Source organism: Solanum lycopersicum, chromosome 7 (genome assembly GCF_036512215.1).
Source record: "Solanum lycopersicum chromosome 7, SLM_r2.1".
In the NCBI taxonomy this organism is placed as follows: domain Eukaryota; kingdom Viridiplantae; phylum Streptophyta; class Magnoliopsida; order Solanales; family Solanaceae; genus Solanum; species Solanum lycopersicum.
Window position 1 is genome coordinate 60,862,076 of NC_090806.1, and position 24,069 is coordinate 60,886,144.

General features: G+C 34.1%; 1 protein-coding gene across 3 annotated transcripts; it reads right to left on the bottom strand.

Annotated features, from left to right (window-relative positions):
- Window positions 1–2,761: 2,761 nt before the first annotated feature.
- LOC104648415 (filament-like plant protein 4) lies at window positions 2,762–22,129 on the bottom strand. Of its 3 annotated transcripts, XM_069287004.1 has the most exons (6): window positions 21,983–22,124; window positions 20,700–20,862; window positions 19,317–20,140; window positions 17,614–17,675; window positions 15,561–15,637; window positions 2,762–3,022 (listed from the first exon to the last, which is right to left on the bottom strand). In XM_069287004.1, the coding sequence occupies exons 3-5, from the start codon at window positions 19,571–19,573 to the stop codon at window positions 15,579–15,581; spliced, it is 378 nt and encodes a 125-aa protein (XP_069143105.1). In that variant the 5' UTR covers window positions 19,574–20,140; window positions 20,700–20,862; window positions 21,983–22,124; the 3' UTR covers window positions 2,762–3,022; window positions 15,561–15,578. The 3 variants fall into 3 exon arrangements, with proteins under 3 accessions (XP_069143105.1, XP_069143106.1, XP_010323891.2); XM_010325589.4 differs by lacking the exons at window positions 2,762–3,022; window positions 15,561–15,637 and having other exon boundaries at window positions 16,872–17,675; window positions 20,693–20,862; window positions 21,983–22,129; XM_069287005.1 differs by lacking the exons at window positions 2,762–3,022; window positions 15,561–15,637; window positions 20,700–20,862; window positions 21,983–22,124 and adding an exon at window positions 16,196–16,332 and having other exon boundaries at window positions 19,317–19,914.
- Between the last annotated feature and the right edge of the window lie 1,940 nt (window positions 22,130–24,069).

Consider the following 24,069-nt stretch of genomic DNA (forward strand, 5'->3'; position numbering starts at 1 on the left):
AAATCGGATAAAGAAATTGAGTTTACAACGTAGATTTAAAAAAAAAATAAGCAACTTTAAAAAAAGATTTGCCTCTAAAAGATATTCGAGACAAAAGCTACGATCATTTTAACTTTCACCAAATATAACGTAAAAGGAGTAGTTGTAAATTTTTTATCTTCAAACGGACATAAATCATGCATGATCGGATGTCTAATCAAGGCGATATTTTTTCAATCATGTAAATTTTTCTATATCAATGAGAAAAAAATACAAATCACTGAGATAAGATTTCTAATTTTAGTTTTATCGGGTTGTATCTATATATAAGGTAAAATTATAAGGAAAAAAAGGAAAGTCAAATTGGATACCACATGGAACTTGAAAAATAATCAACTTTAAAAATCAAATCATCTCTCAAAGATATTCGAGGCAAAAGTTACAGTCATTTGAAGTTTCACCAAATGCAATGTAAAAGGAGTAATTGTATGTTAAAATGGTGTGTTTCGCGTGTATGAAAATGTTAAAAATATGATGTTCATATAAGGTTAAGGTGTCTGACTGAATGTCACTCAAAATACTACAAAAATCAGCATAAGAATGAGACAAAATGGATTGAAAAAGACCAAATTTCCAGCTTGCTGGAAATTGATGGTCTCGGCCAAGAATTGAAAAAAAATAGCTATGTTTTTTTTTAAATTGTGAGGTCGTTGGGAATTGCACCCAAGACCTCACCAAATGTAAACTACATAAAAATTTCATGAAAAAAATGAAAGGAAAAATGAATCTGGAGAGTGGGGATTGAATCCACAACCTCTTGAATAGATGAGAGAGTTAGGAAAAAAATAAAGGAGAAAAATAAAATGTGGTGAGTGGAGTTTTAAAGCACAACCTCTTGAATAGATGAGAGTGTTAGGAAAAAAATAAAGGAGAAAAATAAATGTGGTGAGTAGGGATTGAACCCACAACCTCTTGAGTAGATGAGAGAGTTAGGAGAAAAATAAAGGAGAAAAATAAAACAAGGTGAGTGGGGATTGAACCCACAACCTCTTGAATAGATGAGAGAGTTAAGATAAAAATAAAGGAGAAAAATAAATGTGGTGAGTGGGGAATGAACCCACAACCTCTTCCATAGGTGAGAAAGTTAAGAGATAAATTAAGAGAAAAAGAATGAGCTTGTGGGGGATTGATCCCACAACCTCCTTGCCTTAAACGGGAAAGAGAGGAGGAAAAGAAAGGAAATATTATGGGAGTAGATGTTAAAAAAATAAACAACTTTAAAAATAGAATCGCCTCTAAAAGATAATCGAGGCAAAAATTACAGTCATTTGAAGTTTTACCAAATGAAACGTAAAAGGAGTAGTTGTAAATTTTTGAGCTTCAAACGAATATAAAACATGTCTAGGATGTCCGATCGAGGCAATTTATTTTATGATTAGGTTTTTTTTCGATACATGCGCGATAAAACGCCACACACTGAGATAGGATTGATAGTTTTACTTTTATCGATTTATGACTATATATAAGGTTAAATTATAAGGAAACAAAGAAATTCAATTCGGATAAAGAAATTGAGTTTACCACGTAGATCTAAAAAAATAAGCAATTTTAAAAAAAAGAATCGCCTCTAAAAGATATTCGAGGCAAAAGTTACGGTCATTTCAAATTTGAACAAATGTAACGTAAAAGGAGTATTTGTAAATTATTGAACTTCAAATGGACATATATAATGTCTCCGATATACGACCAGGACAATTTTTTTCAGTTTGGTTATTTTTTCGATTCTATGCGATAAAACGCCACAGACTTTAATAGAATTTATAGTTTTACTTTTATCGTTTGTGACTATATATAAGGTAAAAGTATAGGGAAGAAAACAAAGTCAAATTGAATTATGAACTAAGTTTACCACGTAGATCTCAAAAAATTAAGAACCTTTAAAAAAAGAATCACATTTAAAAGATATTCTAGGCAAAAGTAACAGTCATTTAAAGTTTCACTAAATGTAACGTAAAAGGAGTAGTTATAACTTTTTGAACTTCAAACGGACATACATCATGGCTCGGATGTCCGATCGAGGGGAATTTTTGTTAATCCAGTTAATTTTTCAATACCTACACGATAAAATACCACAAACTGAAACAAGATTTATAGTTTTATTTTGTCAGTTTGTGACTATGATAACGTAAAATTATAAGGAAAAAAAGATATTCAAATCAGATAAGGGAATTGAGTTTATCGCATAGATCTTGAAAAATAAGCAACCATAAAAGAATAATCACCTCTGAAAGATATTCGAGGCAAAAGTTACAAGCATTTGAAGTTTCAATAAATTTAACGTAAAAGAAATAGTTGTAAATTATTGAACTTCAAATGGACATAGATCATTTTTCGGATATCCGATCGAGACAATTTTTTTAATTTGGTTATTTTTTTGACATCTACACGAAAAAATGCTACACACTGAGATAAGATTTATAGTTTACTTTTATCGATTTGTGACTATATATAAGGTAAAATTATAGGATTAAAAGAAAGTCAAATCGGATAAAGAAATTAAATTTACCACGTAGTTCCTGAAAAAATAAGAAACTTTAAAAAAAGAATTACCTCTAAAAGATATTCTAGGTAAGAGTTACTGTCACGACCCAAAACGTTTCGTGAGTGGCACCCACATTTATCCTCCTATGTGAGCGAACCAACCAATCTAAACCCCAACATTTCAAACATAATAAATAGAAAACAATGCGGAAGACTTAAAACTCATTAACAAAATCAATAATCAACTTCTAAAAACTCAATACTTATTATTATCCCCAAAATTTGGAAGTCATCATCACAAGAACATCTATCCTCAAATTACTAAAGCTAAGAGTATCTAAGAAACTAAACATAAGTAATAGCTAGTCTATGCCAGAACTTCAAGGCATCAAGACATGAAGAAGGAGATCCAGTCCAAGCTAGAAGCTTTAACTCACCCTGAAATCTGGTGTGACGAAGACTGGCTAGAGTTGCGGTTGGGTTGAAGACGACGGTACGTTTGCTGCACTCCACAATGAACAAAAAGAAAACATACAAGTAGGGGTTAGTACAAAACACGAGTACTGAGTAGATATCATCGACCAACTCAAAATAGAAAACAGTATATATCAAATAGTATCATAAAATCAACTACAATACTCAACATGCGGCATTTACAATTACCATAACCCTTGGTCACAACACCAAGCACATCAATGAGGACTCACACCTCCCCATCATACTCATTTGGGAATTAGGTTCATTAAATTGAGTATATTAACATATTTCAAGATTCACTCTCTTTATTCCTCTTGTGTCGGAACGTGACACTCCGATCCCCTAATACTACGTGTCAGTTCGTGACACCCGATCCCCCTAATACTACGTGTCGGTTCGTGACACCCGATCCCCCTAATACTACATGTCGGTTCGTGACACCCTATCCCCCTAATACTATGTGTCGGTTCGTGACACCCGATCCCCCTAATACTACGTGTCAGTTCGTGACACCCGATCCCCGTATTACTACGTGTTGGTTCGTGACACCCGATCCCCCTATTACTACGTGTCGGTTCGTGACACCCGATCCCCCTATTACTACGTATCGGCTCGTGACACCCGATCCCCTAACCTCATTCTTTTAGTTCATCAAGCCTTCTTCTATACCAAGGCATCATCATTAACAAGAGGTTTTCAAGATTTAGGATTCAATAGCTTCATCATGCTTATTTCATCACAATTATTTCATCACATCCATACAAGCATACAATTAAGCATATAGAAGGGTTTACAACACTACCAAATTCATATCATTCGCTATTAAGAGTTTACTACGAATAGCATAAAAACCATAACCTATCTCCACCGAAGATTAGTGATCAAGCAAGCAAATTCCCCAAAGCTTTGTTTTCCTCTTCGTTTCTCCTCTCTCGAGATCGTTCTTCTCCCTCTCTCGAGATCGTTCTTCTCCCTCTCTCTGTTTTTTCTATTTTTCTTATTCAACCCTCTTTCTTTTACCCTAATTAGCATATAATTAAGTATAAAAGATGATGAATTAACCCATTAATTAACTCAAGGTTATCTCCTTTAACCCTCAAGAAATTGGATTATTAATATTCAACCACTAACTTTATAATTATAATCAGGAATAGTCCAAAACGCCCCTTAAAACATTTAACAGAAATCCGACCTAGCCTGGGATTACGCAGTCTGTGACGGCCCGTCATGCCTGTGACGGTCCGTCCTGCCACGTCGTCACGAAGTTCAGAGAGTCGATTTCAGTACTCAAATTTCAAAAATCTAAGTGTTTTGGAACGAGACCCCCTCGACAGTCCATGTGCCCATGACGGTCCGTCGTGGGGTCCGTCGTCTCAGCCAGTTTTTCCAAAAATAAAATATGTTGCTCAAAACTACTAAACAAGTCGTTACAGTTACAGACATTTGAAGTTTCACTAAATATAACATAAAATGAGTAGTTGTAAATTTTTGAACTTCAAATTGACATAAAGCATGTCTTGGATGTCCGATTAAGGTGTTTTTTCCAATCTGGTTATTTTTTGATATCTATTTGAAAAGATGCCACACACTAAGATAGGATTTATTCTTTTACTTTTATCGGTTTGTGACTATATATAAGGTAAATTAGAAGGAAAAAAAGAAAATCAGATCGGATAATGGAATTGAGTTTACTAAGGAGATCTCGAAAAAATAAGTAACTTTAAAAATAGGTTCGCCTCTAATCATATTCGAGGCAAAAGTTACGGTCTTTTGAAGTTTCACCAAGTTTAACGAAAAAAAGTAGTTGTAAATTTTTGAACTTCAACATGACATAAATCATGGCTCGGATGTCCGATTAAGACGATGTTTTTTTTCAATCTGATTTTTTTTCGATTTCCACGCGATAAAATAACACATACTGAGATAAGATTTATAGTTTTACTATTATCGATTTGTGACTATATATAGGGTAAAATTATAGGGGAAAAAGAAAGTCAAAACGGATAAAGAAATTTAATTTACCCCATAGTTCTCAAAGAAATAAGGAACTTTAAAAAAAAGAATCGTCTCTAAAAGATATTCGAGGATTAAATTATGGTCATTTGAAGTTTCACCAAATGTAACATAAAAGGAGTAGTTATAAATTATTGAACTTCAAATGGACATAAATCGTGCGTCGGATGTGTGATCGGGGCAATTTTTTTTCAATTTGGTTAATTTTCTTGATATCTATGCGATAAAATGCCACACCGAGATACGATTTATAGTTTTACTTTTATCGATTTGTAACTATATATAAGGTAAAAATATAGGGAAGAAAAGTCAATCGGATAAATGAATTGAATTTACCACGTAGTTCTAGTAAAAATAAGCAATTTTAAATAAAAAGAATCGCCTCTAAAAGATATTTGAGATAAAAGTTAGAGTAATTTGAAGTTTCACCAAATATAACTTAAAAGGAGTAGTTGTAAATTTTTGAATTTCAAACGGACATAAATTATGTCTCGGACGTCCGATCGACGTGATTCTTTTTTCCAATCTGGTTATGTTTTTGATATCTACTCAAAAAAATGTCACACGCTGAGATATGATTTATAGTTTTGCTTTTATCGATTTGTGACTATACGTAAGGTAAAATTATAAGGAAAAAAAAGAAAATCAAATCAGATAATGGAATTGAGTTTATTACGTAGACTCGAAAAAATAAGCAACTTTAAAAAATGAATCGCCTCTAAAAGATTTTCGAGGCAAAAGTTATGTCCATTTGAAGTTTCTCCAAATTTAACGAAACAAAAGTAGTTGTAAATTTTTGAACTTCAAACGAACATAAATCATGGCTCGAATGTCCGATAAAGACGTTTTTTATAACCTAGTTATTTTTTTTATATCTACGTGATAAAATACCACACACATAGATAAGATTTATAGTTTTACTATTATCGGTTTGTGACTACATATCAGGTAAAATTATAGAGAAAAAAGAAAGTCAAATCGGATAAAGAAAATTGAATTTACTATGTAGTTTACAAAAAAATTAGGAACTTTAAAAAAAGAATTGCCTCTAAAAGATATTCGAGGCAAAAGTTACGGTCATTTGAAGTTTCACTAAATATAACGTAAAAGGAGTAGTTGTAAAATTTTTGAACTTCAAACGGACATATTTAATGCCTCAGATGTCCAATAAAGACAATTTTTTTTAATTTGGTTATTTATTCGATATCTACGCGATAAAATGCCACACACAAAGACATGATTTATACTTTTACATTTATCGATAAGATAAAAATATAGGGAAAAAAGAAAATCAAATCAGATAAAGGAATTGATTTAATCACGTAGATTTTTAAAAAATAAGCAACTTTGAAAATGAATCGTCTCAAAAAAATATATTCGAGGCAAAAGTTACAGTCATTTGAAGTTTCACCAAATGAAACGTATAAAGCCATACATCATGTCTCGAATATCCAATCAAGGCATTTTTTTTTCAATTTAGTTATTTTCTCGATATATACGTGATAAAACATAAAACACTGAGATATGATTTATAGTTTTACTTTTATCAGTTTGTGACTATATATAAGGTAAAATTATAGGAAAAAAGAGAAGAAATTCAATTTACGGTCATTTGAAGTTTCACCAAATATAATGTAAAAGGAGTAGTTGTAAATTTTTGAACTTCAAATTGACATAAATCATGCCTCTAATGTTCGAGCAAAACGATTTTTTTTCAATTCGATGATTTCTTTGATATCTACGTGAAAAAATATCACACACTATATGATTTATAGTTTTACTTTTATCGATTTGTAACTAAGGTAAAATTATAAGGAAAAAAAGAAAGTCAAATAGGATAAAGAAATTGAGTTTACCATGTAGATCTTGAAAAAATAAGAACCTTTAAAAAAAAGAATCGCCTCTAAACAATATTCGAAAAATAATTTACGGTCATTTGAAGTTTCAACATATATAATGTAAATGGGGTAGTTTGTGAAATTTTAAACTTCAAACGGACATAAATTGTGCCTCCGATGTCCGATCGAGACAATTCTTTTTAATCTGCTTATTTTTTTGATATCTACTCGAAAAATATACCACACACTGCCATAGGATTTATAATTTTATGTTTGAGTTTTTGACCATATATGGGAAAAAATTACAAGGAAAAATGAAAGTCAAATCGGATAAAGAGATTGAGTTTACCACGTAGATCTCCAAAAAATTAGCAACTTTATAAAAAAATCGCCTCTAAAAGAATATCGAGACAAAAGTTATAGCATTTTGAAGTTTCAACATATATAACGTAAAAGGGGTAGTTTGTGAAATTTTGAATTTCAAGCGAACATAAATCGTGCCTTCAATGTTTGATAAATATTCTTATTTTTTTGATATCTACGCGAAAAAATGCCACTCACAGCCATATGATTTATAGTTTTACGTTTATTGTTTTTTTTAATCATATATAGGGCAAAATTATAAGAAAAAATTTAGAGTCAAATTGGATAGAGAGATTGAGTTTACCACGCAGATCTGCAACAAATAAGCAACTTTAAAAAAAGAATCGTCTCTAAAAGATACTCGAGAAAAAAGTTACGACCATTTGAAGTTTCAACATATATAACGTAAAAGGGGTAGTTTGTGAAATTTTAAACTTCAAATGGACATAAATCATGTCTCCGATGTCCGATTGAGGAGATTTTTTTTTCAATCTGCTTATTTTTTTTGGATATCTACACGAAAAATCACACGACCATAGGAAATCTAATTTTACATTTATCATTTTTTGACCATGTATGACAAAATTATAAGGAAAAAAGAAATTCAAATCGGATAAAGGGATAAAGTTTACCACGTAGATCCCCAAAAAATTAGAAACTTTTAAAAAAGAATCGCCTCTAAAAGATACTCGAGACAAAAGTAACGGCCATTTGAAGTTTCAACATATATAACGTAAATAAGTAGTTTGTGAAATCTTGAACATCAAATGGACACAAATCGTGCCTCCATAGTCCAATCGAGGCGATTTTTTTTTCAATTTGCTTATTTTATTGATATCTACGCGAAAAATCACACACGGCCATATAAATTTTAGTTTTACGTTTATGGTTTTTGACCATATATGAGGCAAAATTATAACGGAAAAATTAAAGTGAAATCGAATAACGAGATTGAGTTTACCACGTAAATCCCGAAAAAATAAATAACTTTTAAAAAAGAATCGCCTCTAAAAGATATTCGAGACAAATTCACGGCCATTTAAAATTTCAACATATATAACGTAACCGGGGTAGTAGTTTGTCAAATTTTGAACTTCATACGGACATAAATCGTGCCTCCGTTGTTCGATCGAGGCGATTTTTTTCAATCTGCTTATTTTTTCAATATCTAAGCGAAAAATACCACACACTGTCATAGGATTTATAGTTTTACGTTTATCAATATATAGGGCAAAATTATAAGAAAAAATGAAAATAAAATCGGATAAAGTGATTGAGTGACGCGTATATCTCGAAAAAATAAGCAACTTTAAAAAAAGAATCGCCTCTAAAAGATACTCGAGACAAAAGTCACGGCCATTTAAAAGTTCAACATATATAATGTAAAAGGGGTAGTTTGTGAAATTTTGAACTTCAAACTTACATAAATCGTGCCTCCGATTTCTGATCGAGGCGATTTTTTTTCAATCTCTTTATTTTTTTGATATCTATGCGAAAAAATGCCGCACACTTTCATAGGATTTATAGTTTTACGTTTATCGGTTTTTGACTATGTATAGAGAAAAATTATAATGTAAAAATGAAAGTCAAATCGGATAAATTGATTGAGATTACCACGTAGATATCAAAAAAATAATCAACTTTAAAAACAGAATCGCCTCAAAAAGATACTCGAGGAAAAATGTACGACCATTTGAAGTTTCAACAAATGTAATGTAAATGGGGTACTTGTGAAATTTTGAATTTCAAACGGACATAAATCGTGCCTACGATGTCGGATCGAGGCGTTTTTTTAATCTACTTATTTTTTTGACATCTATGCAAAAGATACCACACACTGCCATGTGATTCATAATTTTATGTTTATTGGTTTTTGACTACATATAGGGCAAAATTATAAGGAAAAAAATGAAAGTCAAATCGGATAAAGGGATTGAGTTTACCACGTAAATCTCGATAAAATTCGTAGCTTTAACAAAAGAATTGCCTCTAAAAGATACTCGAGACAAAAGTTACGGCCATTTGAAGTTGCAATATATATAAGGCAAAAGGGGTAGTTTGTAAAGTTTTGAACTTCAAATACATAAATCGTGCCTCCGATGTACTATAGAGGTGATTTTTTTTCAATATGCTTATTTTTTCGATATTTACGCGAAAAAACATCACACACTGCTATATGATTTATAGTTTTACGTTTATTAGCTTTTTGATCATATAAAGGGCAAATTTATAAGGAAAAAATGAAAGTCAAATCAGATAAAGTGATTGAGTTTACCACGTAGATATCAAAAAAATAAGTAATTTTAAAAAAAAGAATCGCCTCTAAAATGATACTCGAGGCAAAAGTTACGGACATTTGAAGTTTCAACATATGTAATGTAAAAGGGTAGTTTGTGAAATTTTGAACTTCAAACGGATATAAATCGTGCCCTCGATGTCGGATCGAGGTAATTTTTTTCAATCTGCTTATTTTTTTGATATCTACGAGAAAAAATACCACACACGACATATTTATAATTTTACGTTTATTGATTTTTGACCATATATAGGGCAAAATTATAAGAAAAAATTTAAAGTCAAATCGGATAAAGGGATTGAGTTTACTAAGTAGTTCTCAAAAAAATAAGTAACTTTAAAAAAAGAATCACCTCTAAAAGATACACGAGGCAAAATTTACGGATATTTGAAGTTTAATCATATATAACGTAAAAGGGTAGTTTGTGAAATTTGAATTTAAAACGGACATAAATCGTGCTTTCGATGTCTGATTGAGGAGATTTTTTTCAATCTGCTTATTTCATCGATATCTACGCGAAAAAATACCACACATTGTTATAGGATTTATAGTTTTACGTTAATCACTTTTTGACCATATATAGGGCAAAATTTTATGGAAAAAATGGAAGTTAAATCGAATAAAGGGATTGATATTACCACGAAGATCTCAAAAAAATAAGAAACTTTAAAAGACAAATCGCCTCTAAAAGATACTCGAGACAAAAGTTACGTTCATTTGAAGTTTCAACATATATAACGTAAAAAGATGGTAGTTTGTGAAATTTTAAATTTCAAACTGACATAAATTGTGCCTCCGATGTTCGATCGAGACGATTTTTTTCAATCTGCTTATTTTTTTGATATCTATGCGATAAAACACCACACACTGCCATAGTATTTATTTATACTTTTACGTTTATCAGAGTTTTTGACGATATGGAGGGCAAAATTAGTCAAATTGGATAAATGGGATTGAATTTACCAAGTATATCTCCAAAAAATAAGCAATTTTAAAAAAAGAATAGCCTCTAAAAGATACTTGAGGCAAAAGTTACGGCCATTTGAAGTTTCAACATATAACGTAAAGGGGTATTTTTTGAAATTTTGAACTTCAAACGGACATAAATCGTGCCTCAAAAGTCTGATCGAGGCGATTTTTTTTTCAATTTGCTTATCTATATTCGTTATCTATACGAAAAATACCACACACTAAAATAGGATTTATAGATTTACGTTTATCGATTTTTTTGACTATATATATATAGGACAAAATTATAAGAAAAAAATGAATGTCAAATGGGAAAAAGTGATTCCACATAGATTTTGAAAAAATAAGCAATTTTAAAAAAAGAATCACCTCTTAAAGATACTCGAGGCAACAGTTACGGCTATTTAAAGTTTCAACATATATAACGTAAAATGAGTAGTTTGTGAAATTTAAAACTTCAAATGGACATAATCGTGCCTCCGATGTCCGATCGAGGCGCTTTATTTTTTTCATTTTTTTTGATACCTATGCGAAAAAACACCATACACTACCATAAATAAGATTTATAGTTTTACGTGTATCAATTTTCTGACCATATATAGGCCAAAATTATAAGGAAAAAATAAAAGTCAAATCGAATAAAGGAATCGAGTTTACCACGTAGATCTAAAAAAAATAAGAATGCATCATTAGGTGGGGGAGATTGTGACGTCCTGCCACCTATCCAGGCAGATCGCCACCTATCCAGGCAGATTGCATGCGAAAGGGGACAGGCGGCCCAAAACGCAGGCGGCCTTGAGCCTTAGAGAGGCTTGTGCAGGCCCTCTAGAATCTTGGGACAGACTAGAGAAATCTAGGAGTTCTTTTGGAAGAGTTAGAGACATTCTTGGAATGTAGACATGTCTTGAGTGCATGTACTTAGGGACTTGTATAGCAGCATTTATTTACTTCTTAGTCATTAGAGTAGTATAAATAGGAGGGTGATTCAAAAGTTACTGCTATTCAAAAGTTCCAACATATATAACTTAAAAGGGGTAGTTTATGAAATTTTAAACTTAAAATGGACATAAATCGTGTCTTCTATGTCCGATCTAGGCCAAAAAAATTTCAATATCTACTCGATAAAACACACCTCCATAGGATTTACAGTTTTACGTTTATCGGTTATTAATCATATATAGGAAAAAATTATAAGAAAAAATAGATAAATTAATTGAGTTTAAAATGTAGATCACGAAAAAATAAGCAACTTTAAAAAAGAATCGCCTCTAAAAATACACGAGGCAAAAGTTACGTCCATTTGAAGTTTCAACATATATAACGTAAAGGTAGTTTGTGAAATTTTGAACTTCAAATGGACATAAATCTTGCCTCCGATGTACGATGTAGGCAATTTTTTTTCAATCTGCTTATTTTTTTGATATCTATGAGATAAAACACCACACACTTTCATAGGATTTATAGTTTTACGTTTATCAATTTTCAATCATAAATAGGCAAAATTATATGAAAAGAATGAAAGTCAAATCGGATAAAGTGATTGAGTTAACAACGTAGATCTCGATAAAATAATCTACTTTAAAAAAAAGTTACTCTAAAAGTAGACAAAAGTTATGGCCATTTGAAGTTTCAACATATATAACGTAAGAAGGGTAGTTTGTAAAATTTTGAACTTCAAACGAAACATAAATCGTGCCTGCGATGTCAGATTGAGGCGATTTTTTTCAATATACTTATTTTTTGATATCTATGCGATAAGAAATAACACACTGCCATAAAGTAATTGAGTTTTACACGTAGATTAAAGCAACTTTAAAAAAAGAATCGCCTCTAAAGATACTCGAGGCAAAAGTTATGGCCATTTGAAGTTTCAACATATATAAAAGTCAAATCAGATAAAGTGATTGAATATACCACGTAGATCTCAAAAAAATAAGCGACTTTAAAAAAAGAATAGCCTAAAAAGATAATTGAGGCAAAAGTTAAAAATGGTAGTTTGTGAAATTTTGAATTTCAAACGATCATAAATCGTGCCTCCGATGTTCGATTGAGGCAATTTTTTTTTCAATCTGCTTATTTTTTTGATATCTACGTGAAAAACACAAGCACACTGCCATATGATTTATAGTTTTACGTTAATCGGTTCATATATAGGGCAAAATTATAAGGAAAAAATGAAAGTCAAATCGGATAAAGAGATTGAAGTTTACCACATAGATCTCCAAAAAAACTCTAAAAAAAGAATCGCCTCTAAAAGATACTCGAGGTAAAAATTACGACTATTTGAAGTTTCAACATATATAACGTAAAAGGAGGTAGTTTGTGAAATTTTGAACTTCAATTGAACATAAATCGTGCCTCCGATGTAGGCAATTAATTTTTGGTTATTTTTTCTGTATCTACACGTAAAAACACCACACACTGCCATATAATTTTACGTTTATCCATTTTTTTTACCATATATACGGCAAAATTACAAGGAAAATTGAAAGTCAAACCGAATAAAGTGATTGAGCTTACCACGTAGATCTCGGTAGTTTGTGAATTTTTTTGAATTTTAAACGGACATAAATCGTGTCTCCAATGTCCGATCGAGGCGATCTTATTTCAATCTGCTATTTTTTTGATATCTACATGTAAAAACACCACACACTGCCGTAGGATTTATAGTTTTACGTTTATCCAATTTTTTTTACCATATATAGGAAAAATTACAAGGAAAATTGAAAGTCAAACTGGATAGAGTGATTGAGTTTACCACGTAGGACAAAATAAGCAACTTTAAAAAAAGAAACGCCTCTAAAAGATAAAAAGTTACGTATAAGGGGTAGTTTGTGAAATTTTTTGAATTGTATACAGACATAAATCGTGTCTCCAATGTCCGACCGAGGTGATCTTATTTCAATCTGCTATTTTTTTTGATATCTACGAGAAGAAAATACCACACACTACCATATGATTTGTAGTTTTACGTTTATCAATTTTTGACCATATCAAAGTCAATTCGGATAACGTGATTGAGTTTACCACATAGATCTCGATAAAATAAGTAACTTTGAAAAAAGAATCGCCTCTAAATGATACTCGAGGCAAAAGTTATGGACATTTGAAGTTTCAACATATATAACGTAAAAGGTGTGTAGTTTGTGAAAATTTGAACTTCAAACGAACATAAATCGTGCCTCCGATGACTGATCGAGGTTATTTTTTCCCAACCTGATTATTTTTTTGGGATCTACACAAAAAAATACCTAGGATTTGTATAGTTTTACGTTTATCAATTTTTTACCATATACAGAAAAAAATATAAGGAAAAAATTAAAGTCAAGTTGAAAAAAATTTACCACGTAGATCTTGAAAAAATAAACAACTTCAAAAAAAATTAGCCTCTAAAACAACGACCATTTGAAGTTTAAACATATATAACGAAAAAGGGGTATTTGTGAAATTATGAACTTCAAATGGACATAAATCGTGCCTACGATGTCCGATCGACGCTATTTTTTCAATCTGCTTCTTTTTTGATATCTATGCGAAAAAATACCACACACGGCCATAGGATTTATGTTGTATGTTTGTCGGTTTTTTACCATATGAAAGTCAAATCAGACAAAGGGATTGAGTCTAAAAGATACACGAGGCAAAAGTTACGGCCATTAGAAGTTTCAACATATTTATGTAAAAGGGGTAGTTTGTAAAACTTTGAATTTCAAACGATCATAAATCGTGCCTCCGATGTCCTATTGAGACAGATTATTTTTTCGATATCTGCGTGTAAAACACAACACAATGCCATACAAATCGGATAAAGAGTTAAAGTTTACCAGGTATAGTTTTACGTTTATCGGCGTTTAACCTCGAAGCGCCGTGCTCCGAGGCCCCCTACCCTACCTATACCCCCCCCGGACCTCGGAGCGCCGCGCTCCGAGGCCCCCTACCCTACCTATACCCCCCCCCCCCGGACCTCGGAGCGCCGCGCTCCGAGGCCCCCTACCCTACCTATACCCCCCCGGACCTCGGAGCGCCGCGCTCCGAGGCGCGCTCCGAGGCCCCTACCCTACCCCCCCCTGACCTCAGAGCGCCGCGCTCCGAGGCCCCCTACCCTACCCCTCCCCCTCTTGGACCTCGGAGCGCCGCGCTCCGAGGCCCCCTACCCTACCCCTCCCCCTCTTGGACCTCGGAGCGCCGCGCTCCGAGGCCCCCTACCCTACCCCTCCCCCTCTTGGACCTCGGAGCGCCGCGCTCCGAGGCCCCCTACCCTACCCCTCCCCCTCTTGGACCTCGGAGCGCCGCGCTCCGAGGCCCCCTACCCTACCCCTCCCCCTCTTGGACCTCGGAGCGCCGCGCTCCGAGGCCCCCTACCCTACCCCTCCCCCTCTTGGACCTCGGAGCGCCGCGCTCCGAGGCCCCCTACCCTACCCCTCCCCCTCTTGGACCTCGGAGCGCCGCGCTCCGAGGCCCCCTACCCTACCCCCCTCTACCCCCCCCCCCCCCGGACCTCGGAGCGCCGCGCTCCGAGGCCCCCTACCCTACCCCCCTCTACCCCCCCCCTCGGACCTCGGAGCGCCGCGCTCCGAGGTCCCCTACCCTACCCCTCTCTACCCCCCACCCCCCCCCCCCCCCCCGGACCTCGGAGCGCCGCGCTCCGAGGCCCCCTACCCCCGACCCACCTACCTCCTACCTACCCCCTACCCTACTCTCTCACCCTACCCTACCCCCTACTCCTACCCTACCCTACCCCCCTCCCCCTCTACCCTACCCCCCTACCCTACCTCCTACCCTCTACCCCCCCCCCCCCCCGGACCTCGGAGCGCTGCGCTCCGAGGCCCCCTACCCTACCCCTCTCTACCCCCCCCCCCCCCCCCGGACCTCGGAGCGCTGCGCTCCGAGGCCCCCTACCCCCGACCCACCTACCTCCTACCTACCCCCTACCCTACTCTGTCACCCTACCCTACCCCCTACTCCTACCCCTACTCCTACCCTCCCCTACCCCCCTCCCCCTCTACCCTACCCCCTACCCTACCTCCTACCCTACCTCCTACCTACCCCCCCCCCCCCCCCCAAGAAAGATATTAGAAGTTTACCTCAACATGCTAGTCAAATTATATAGCGCGTATGCCCGATGGATGGAATATGTGGAAAGCCTTTCCTTTTTCCTTGCCTAGTACGATGATCAAAGATAACATTATATCGATGTTGACAAACTAAGAACAGTAATAAAATCATTTTAAGGGACAAAAAGCAGGAATTGGTCCACTGATATGATCTAAAATGCCACTGGTAAAAATTGACAGCCAAGGACTTTCAGGAATCGAAATACTCGAAATGAGAAATTCAATCTAATTGAACATTCACACTGATTTAGAAATTTCTAAACACAAACTGTAGCTAAAATGATTTCGACTCTCATGTAGAAGTATTTCAGATCGCATCAGGCCACAAACAGGGCAGCATTGGAACATGTAAATCATTACAAACCAACCCTATTTCTAAACAGGCTTGCCAGATGCAAGACGAAGTGGAAAGGTTTACAATCTATCATTTATAATGCACTTCAGAATTCATATAATGAGAGGGGGAACTAACACAAACTCATTGATCCAAGAGAAGGAAGATATAAACACAAACTTGATCAAAATATTTTTAAAAGGAGGAGGAGAAATATATATTCTGGACAAACTTTTATCAAGAAGATAACAAACAAACTTAGTTACATAGACAAATTTGATCATTTTTAAATCAAAATATTTTTAGAACATGAAATTCAATGGCAGTTAGGCGAAACAAAATTTACATCGACATAAATTACATAAAAAGCTTAAGCACATACTTTGGTTTTTTTATTTCCTGTTTAATCTGAAATACAAAGGAAACCAAAACATATATCACCAGACAAGACAAACTGAATGAAGATTTCTCACAATGTATAGTTGTCAAAACAATTCGAGATTCATTTACCAAACTGAAAACTGTCTTTTTCTTTCTAGCACCAATAAGATTGTAATGTAAAGAGACTAGAGAAGCAAACAAAATTTCAGAACTAAACTACAACCAGCATCCATCAAAATCTCAAACTAAAGCTATAAGCGTCAAAATTTAGAAAAATCTAGTAGTTCTTTGCTAGCATTGACCAAATTAAGCAGCAAATTTTTTTAGACAAGTCCTCGGGATATACTTGCATGTAACTACAATGCGACGAGAATTGGGCAAAGAATTAAGCAGAAAAGGAGGAAAACAGAGAAACAACACTAAGGCACGGGTATACAGGAGTAGAGGGAGCTGAGAAGGTAATCAAATTATGTATACAAGCAAATAAACATAAAAGAAACAGAGAAATACAAGAATCTGGCACCTAAAAACTTCCAAATAGGTAAAATCATAATCTCAATGAGAAATATCAAAATGATATGTATATACTAAGGAATATTTATTCAGATCAAATACTGATGATCGCATTTCATAACAAAGCCAAATTATAAGGCACAAAATGATCCCAGATGACATATAATACGCAAAAATGGTAGTTACAGAAAATGACACACCACCGTAAACAAGACCTCCTACAATTTGGTTCAATCCACCACTTGCACCCGATCCATGACCTCGCCAAAGCCATCAACCATTACTACCTCCTTCCACCAATTAAAGACTTAAAACAAAGCTAGAACTCACAATTAGATTATTACTTTTTAGAGCAAATTAAATGGTTAGTACTTATGACAGAAATTTAAACTTTCCTTCCACCCATTAACATACAAACATTAGAACTTTCTTTAAATTTTCAAAAAGCAAAGTGGACAGTGAACTTGTTTATACAAGGGAAGTCAATTAACAAAGAATTCAACTTCCAAATATCACAATCTCGACCAAAAAACTTCAAGAATCTTTAATCATTTTTTCATGAAACCCAAGGTAACATTAACCAATTTACTTATTTTATCCGAGAAAGAGAACCCCAGAAAAAGAAATCAAAAAACCCACCTAGATTATCTTTCCGTACACAAATTAACACAAGAAACCCCTAGCCAACATACAAAAATGTGAATCATCAAACCCAGTAATCAAGAAAAAACACAAAACCCAATTATTTTCCTACAAGTACACATGAGTCGACGTCTAAGAAAGTAGCGGTCGTACCTTCACTCCAACATTCAATTTTCCGGTCACAGATGAACGCCTCTTCTCCTCTTCTCCTCCTCCTAAAACGAAGAAGAAAGCTGTAATTTGTAATTGTGAAAAATGTGGGAAAAGAGAGATTTAAATTGGCTATCCGTTAGGAGCTCACAACGGAAGGATTTTGAAGGGATTCGTTCTTGACTTTGGTCAAGCTGGCGCTTCCCCTTTGCTTTTACTTTTATTTTTTTATAAATTAAAATTACAAGTAGTAATTATATATGGTCATTGACACATTTTATTAATAAAAATAATTTTTGTTATAGGAAATGATATATGTGACCTTATACTAGGTTTAGTACATTTGAATTTAATTGAATTTGAAAGTAATGTTTGAGTAAGCATTGAAACAATAACATATTCGATAAAATCTCACGAGTTAGCTAAATCCAAAGAAGATAGTGGTATAAGATTTTGTTTCAAAATTATAGTTGGTGATTATTTTGAATTAGTTTTTTGTTTATTAAACTAGCCACATTTGGGGTAAAAGAATTAAGTTATGTGGTAGATCGAGGGTATATCTAAGTTTAGTTCGTCAGGTAGAAGGGTGTTTTTAAGGTTATCGGTTGTTTGATTATAAATATAATAATTCCTAGAAAAGAATACGTCTTTTAATTTCTTTGACTCATCATGATTTCACTTCTCGTTCATCTAGATATCAATGACATTAGCATTACAAGCAACCTTATCTCATATTTTACATATATGTGCTACATAAACTCTCTCATAAATGTGCTACTTATCAACCTTCTCATAAAGCAAGTTCATTCCTTGAAGTGCTAGTCCTCTCAAATTGTAACCTTACTGGTGAAATTACAGCTTCTATTGGAAATTTGTCGTCGCCTCTGAGGATTTTGAATCTCGGTTTCAATAAGAAGATTATCACAGCTGAAGCAAAACATTACGAAACTCCATGTTTACTAAAAACTATATCAATTTCTTATTGTTCTTTTACTATTTAAATTATGGCCCTCGCCAGAAAACACATGATTTATTGAGTTCTGAAAGCATAGTGAGACTTAAAAGTCATCCAAATATCATTATTTGCTCATATATTATAAATGTTTAATTTGCAAATCTTTTCATATGCATTGGAACTTCTGTACCTGAAACAAACTTAGAGAGATGGAGCAAAACAAAAATAAATCTATTTGTTAGCAACAATATAACACCAATATTTATTTCAAAGTTCAGTTGCATACTGAAATCTATTGCCTTTCATTGAGTTAATGTGAAATTAGATCAAAAGTCCAGACAAACTGTTTGCCTTTTCCTTTTCCTTCCTCTGTTTCATTTTGGGTGGGTCCGGAGTATGAGAGTCTCACAACTTTATTTTCTACGCAAATTCAGACATAGAATCTTCATGTCTGAAATAAAATTTTAAGAAACTACATAAAAAGTATAATAATTATTAAAAGTTAATAGTTCAAAATATAAGACAATCATGGTCAAAGAAAAAACTTTGACTCTTTTCATCCAAAGATTAGGGGGTTGGAGCAAAATTCACTTATATACAAAAACTTCAAGTATTTGAGATATCAATAGATACTTCCACAATAAAGTAAAATCCGTTCTATAGGACGAAGAACAATGTGATAACTTTAAAAACTAATTTTGACAGTTAAATATTTATAATTCCAGGCCAATGTGGATAAGAAACCACTAACCTTTGTAGATGTTCATCAAAATCCTTGCAACTAGCTAGGGTATCCTGGTGATTATCAAGACTTCCTATCTTTGCCTGAAGACGGTTGACTTCAGCTTGCAACTCCTCATTCCGAGTTTCAAGTGAGTTGTATGACTCTACCATGCATTTGAGCTTAATTTCGGACAAACTGTTTGCCTTTTGAGCAGATGCCAATTGTGACTTAATCTCTGCTAGGAGTAGCTCGGTTTCAGCCAACTGGGATTTAGTGCTCTCCATGTTCGGAGTATCTAGCAAGATCAAGAGCCATATTTTCTTTCTCTAATTTCAATTGTTCTTCTCCTCCAACGAGCACTTCAAAGAGGTTGATGTTGACTCTGAAGTAGGAGAACAAGACTTCCTTCACGAGGAATGTCTGGATCAGAAGTCGAATCATAAAATGAGCACAACCGTTTGCATAAATGACTCAATATTTCAGATCCCTTTTCACATGACTCAATATTTCTGCTTCAGCTTGGGATTTTTTTCACTGAGCTTTATCACCATGCTAGAACTCTCCTGCAAAGAGCTTGAGAGTGCAGAATTTTCTGCCGCAGACCTGTTGGTCCAAGTTAGCTATCTTTTTTTCAAACTCATGCTTCATCTTTTCAAACTGTTTGGTTTTATTCTGGATCACATCATGCAGCTTCTGTTCATGCTCTTCTTTCAAATTACGTATCTGTCGCATGCACTCCTTCAGTGCACCATCCAAATGTGATGCCCTGTCTTAAGCATTAAGCTTCAAAAGAGTGATGGATTCCAGGTGATTTTTTAGTGTCGCGGCTTCTGACTCAGTCTTCTTCCAACCTGTCCGGATAGATGTCAATAAAATAACTTAATACGAAGTTAGAGAACACTTGGTACAAGAAAAACATATAAATAAATAAGGAACATCCAAAATGATACGGAAAAGCAGATGGTTCCACCCTCGTACTTTGAACCTCTTCATTCTTTTAAAAACGGAGGGAGTATATAACACTACAACAACAATACTGTGACTCAATCACAAGCAAGTAGGAGTCGGCTACATGAATCCTCATTGACCATGTAGCTAAATTTAAGACAGTACGCAATACTAAAAATCCAAAAAATTATTTTGAAATAAAAAGATCTCCGATTAGACCCTAACAAACACTCTTTCTCAATGAGAAGACTAACAGGGAAATCTTAAGAGGAACTCTAATAAAGAAAAAAAAAACTTAAATCATTTTGAAATTGGTGAACTGATAATAACATTTCAAACTTGAGTAAATTGCAAAGAATACATAGCTATGAAATGCTTAAACCATCCACCATAAATGACATAGCTTCATCATAAAGTTCCAAACGTTACACCTAAAACCATCCTTAATTCATTACCCCATACTTCTAATAGTGCATCAAAGATCCAGCCATTCAAGATATCAATCGTAATGGGTACAAAGGGTAATTCCCAAAGAGGCAGCTGATCCAACTTCTAATAGTTTTCAACTAAAATGAAAAGACAATTAGTGGTATGCTCCAACGACAAAGTCCAGCCTGTACGGAATCTGCATCAAAAGCCAAAAGAATTAATTCCCAAAAAAGTAAACAAATTAGGACAGTAAACTAACTAGCACAACATACTTCAATCCTTTTAACTATAATAAGAAAGAGCAAAATCAGAGACACCGGAACATAACAAACTTCTTTAATTTCCATCAGTCCAATTCACTGTGTGTTGGATCAGTGTCCTCAACCTTGGCTATACATTGACTTCAAAATACATAATTCGAACAACTTAAACAATCTTTGATACATTACTGCAAACCAAGTCGGAAGCACACAAAAGAACGTGAACTGGGGAAAGGGGAAGAAAGTATGTGAGGGTCATCTCAGAACATGGAAGAGAACTAGTAACCATTTAAGCTAACTCATAATTATATACATTTTATTTCAAAACATTTTATTTCAAAGGATGTATAAATCAACATCCAAATGATACGGAAAAGCAGATGGTTCCCTCGTACTTTCAACCTCTTCATTCTTTTTAAAACGGAGGAAGTATATAACACTACAACAACAATACTGTGACTCAATCACAAGCAAGTAGGGGTCAGCTACATGAATCCTCATTGACCATGTAGCTACATTTAAGACAAAGTTATGCAATACTACATCCAAAAAATTATTTTGAAATAACAAGATCTCCGGTTAGACCCTAACAAACACTCTTTCTCAATGAGAAGACGAACAGGGAAATGTTAATAGAAACTCTAATAAAGAAATTTTAAAACTTAAATCATTTTGAAATTGGTGAACTGATAATAACATTTCAAACTTGAGTAAATTGCAAAGAATACATAGCTATGAAATGCTTAAACCATCCACCATAAATAACATAGCTTCATCATAAAGTTCCAAACTTTACACCTAAAACCATCTTTAGTTCATCACCCCACACTTCTAATAGCGCATCATCTCCTAGAATTCTACAGCAAGTTTACGAATTTCTGAAATATGCATGAATATAAAACTAGCAGAAGTCTATTCAAAGCTCTTTTATTTACAAGAAAACAAACAAAAACTATTCACCAAAATAACATTTCATACCAAAATTGAAAGTTTGTTTCGGTTCTTGAAAATACCCATTAATATTTTAACATCAGAAATGTAAATCTCAAAGCATACCCTTTTATAGTTGGCTTTAATTGGACCCTTCTTAGGGGCATAAGAAGAGGTTTGTAATATAATAGTGAATTCAGCTTCCTTTCAATTGATGGCTGAAATGAGAGAGTGAAGTGGCAAAGATGAGGGAAATGTGGAGAAGAAGATGATAATTTGAGAGTTTGGGGAGAAAAATCCTTTTAAAAAATAAAAATAAAAAATTAGTTGTTATAAATCCATTGAATTGTGTGGATTCTTTAAATATACTCAAAACTTAATTGTATTCATGTATACATGTTTCCAAGGTGATAAGAACCATTTGGATAACTATATACCTACTAATTGGGAATTTATCATGGTGGCCTTTGGGGTGATATCTCAATTCTATAAATAGAGATATCATTCACCTTTTGTATAATACACTTGAATAAAAGAAAGTCTTATCTTCCATCTTACTCCTCTTGTCTTCATATCTTTATATTTATATTGCCATGAGTTTAATTTTATAACACGTTATCAGCACGAGTCTCTATTCAATTGAGAGTGAGTTCTTGATTATCTTTAGCTCATATTTTGGTTGATCTCGTTATGAAGATCAAAGTATTATATGCATAAAATCAGGTATGTATTTTCTAGAATAATTTATGATTTAGAATAAAAATAATATTCAGTCACTAACAATTATCAAGAACCGAAGACATATACTACTATTGGTTGAATATAACATGCTATACAAAACTTCTTAAATAGAAGAAGGTATATAGCACGAGTTTGAATGTTTTTTTGATTGTTTTGAAAGACTCAAAGGGTGAGTCATGTTGTACTTCGGTCTATTATACCGTTGGTTAAGGGTAAGACGATGGATTCAAGTTTCATCGCACCAAAAGGGTAAGACATCTGATTAAAGTTCGGATGCACCATAATGAAAAATATTTGAGGATAAGACGATAGATTCAAGTTCTATCGCACCAAAAGGGTAAGACATCAATTTGAGTTTTGATGCACCGTGATTGGGCTCAAGTCCCATAGAATTATGGCGTAAAACGCCTTATATGGATAAGACATTGAGTTTGAGTCAATGCACCATAGTGATGATATAATGATGACTAAGGCTTTGATGAAAAGTCTTGAAATTCGTCCTATTGAATTTGCTTCATTCCTTGAAAAGAATGTGGTAGCAACATATGATAATTTTGGAATCGCATGTTCACTTGCTCTATTCTATCGTATGAATGTGGTAGCAGTAAATAGTTAATCTGAAAGATGACAAATATTTAACGATATTAAAAGGGGAATGAAATGACGGAATTATAATAGTCATCATTGTGATAATTATAAAAGAAAGAACACTACGGGGTCTCCAAATAGTCCTTCAAAATGTGAAGGCAATTTTTATTATAAAATGGTATGAAAGGTCATTGGACTTGTGAATGTTGTTGACCCAATTTGACAGTTTTATAAATCCTCCATCAAAAGACAAGAAGATAAAGTGATGATACACTTGATCCTTCAAAGTGATGTTGAGGTGTGTCATGGAAATATGATGAATTTTAAAGCCACGACGATGTGCTTGTAATGCAAATTTATGAAGTACATATAAATAATTAGTCCATTCCTTGAAGAGAATGTGACTTTTGATGAGTATCGTGAATGCTCGACCATTCTATAAGAGAATGAGTCCAGATGTGATAAAATCATTATAGGTTGGATATATGCCACAACTCACCTCTATGGAAGGTTTGAGAAAAATGATATATACACCAGAATTCACCTCTACGGGAGGTTTGAGAGGAAATACATTTTATTTACCAGAAATAGTTAATGGTATTGTGTGTTTATACGTCACTATGGTATGTTTATTGTGAACTACCGAAAGGGCAAAAGAAAGAAATAGTTCTTGCCTATAATGGTTGTAGTCATTATTGTGTGGCAATACAAATTTGTCATTGGTTGTGTACCTATGGTACAACAAAAGTAAAGCAAGAAACATATCTTGCTCGTAATGATTTTGACCATGACAATGATAATATAATTTCCTCCTTGAAGGAGATGCTCACCATAGGAATGGTGTCATGAAATATGTGATAGTACACAAAATTAAATTGCAAGCT

Excerpts from the sequence above, each read along its gene's own strand:
- LOC104648415 (XM_069287004.1), bottom strand. The coding sequence starts at position 19,573 with ATGGAGAGCACTAAATCCCAGTTGGCTGAAACCGAGCTACTCCTAGCA. Across the intron at positions 17,676-19,316 it reads TTTGATGAACATCTACAAAG|GAGGAGGAGAAGAGGAGAAG; the intron begins GTTAGTGGTTTC and ends TCTTCGTTTTAG. Across the intron at positions 15,638-17,613 it reads AATTGAATGTTGGAGTGAAG|GCAAGGAAAAAGGAAAGGCT; the intron begins GTACGACCGCTA and ends TCATCGTACTAG.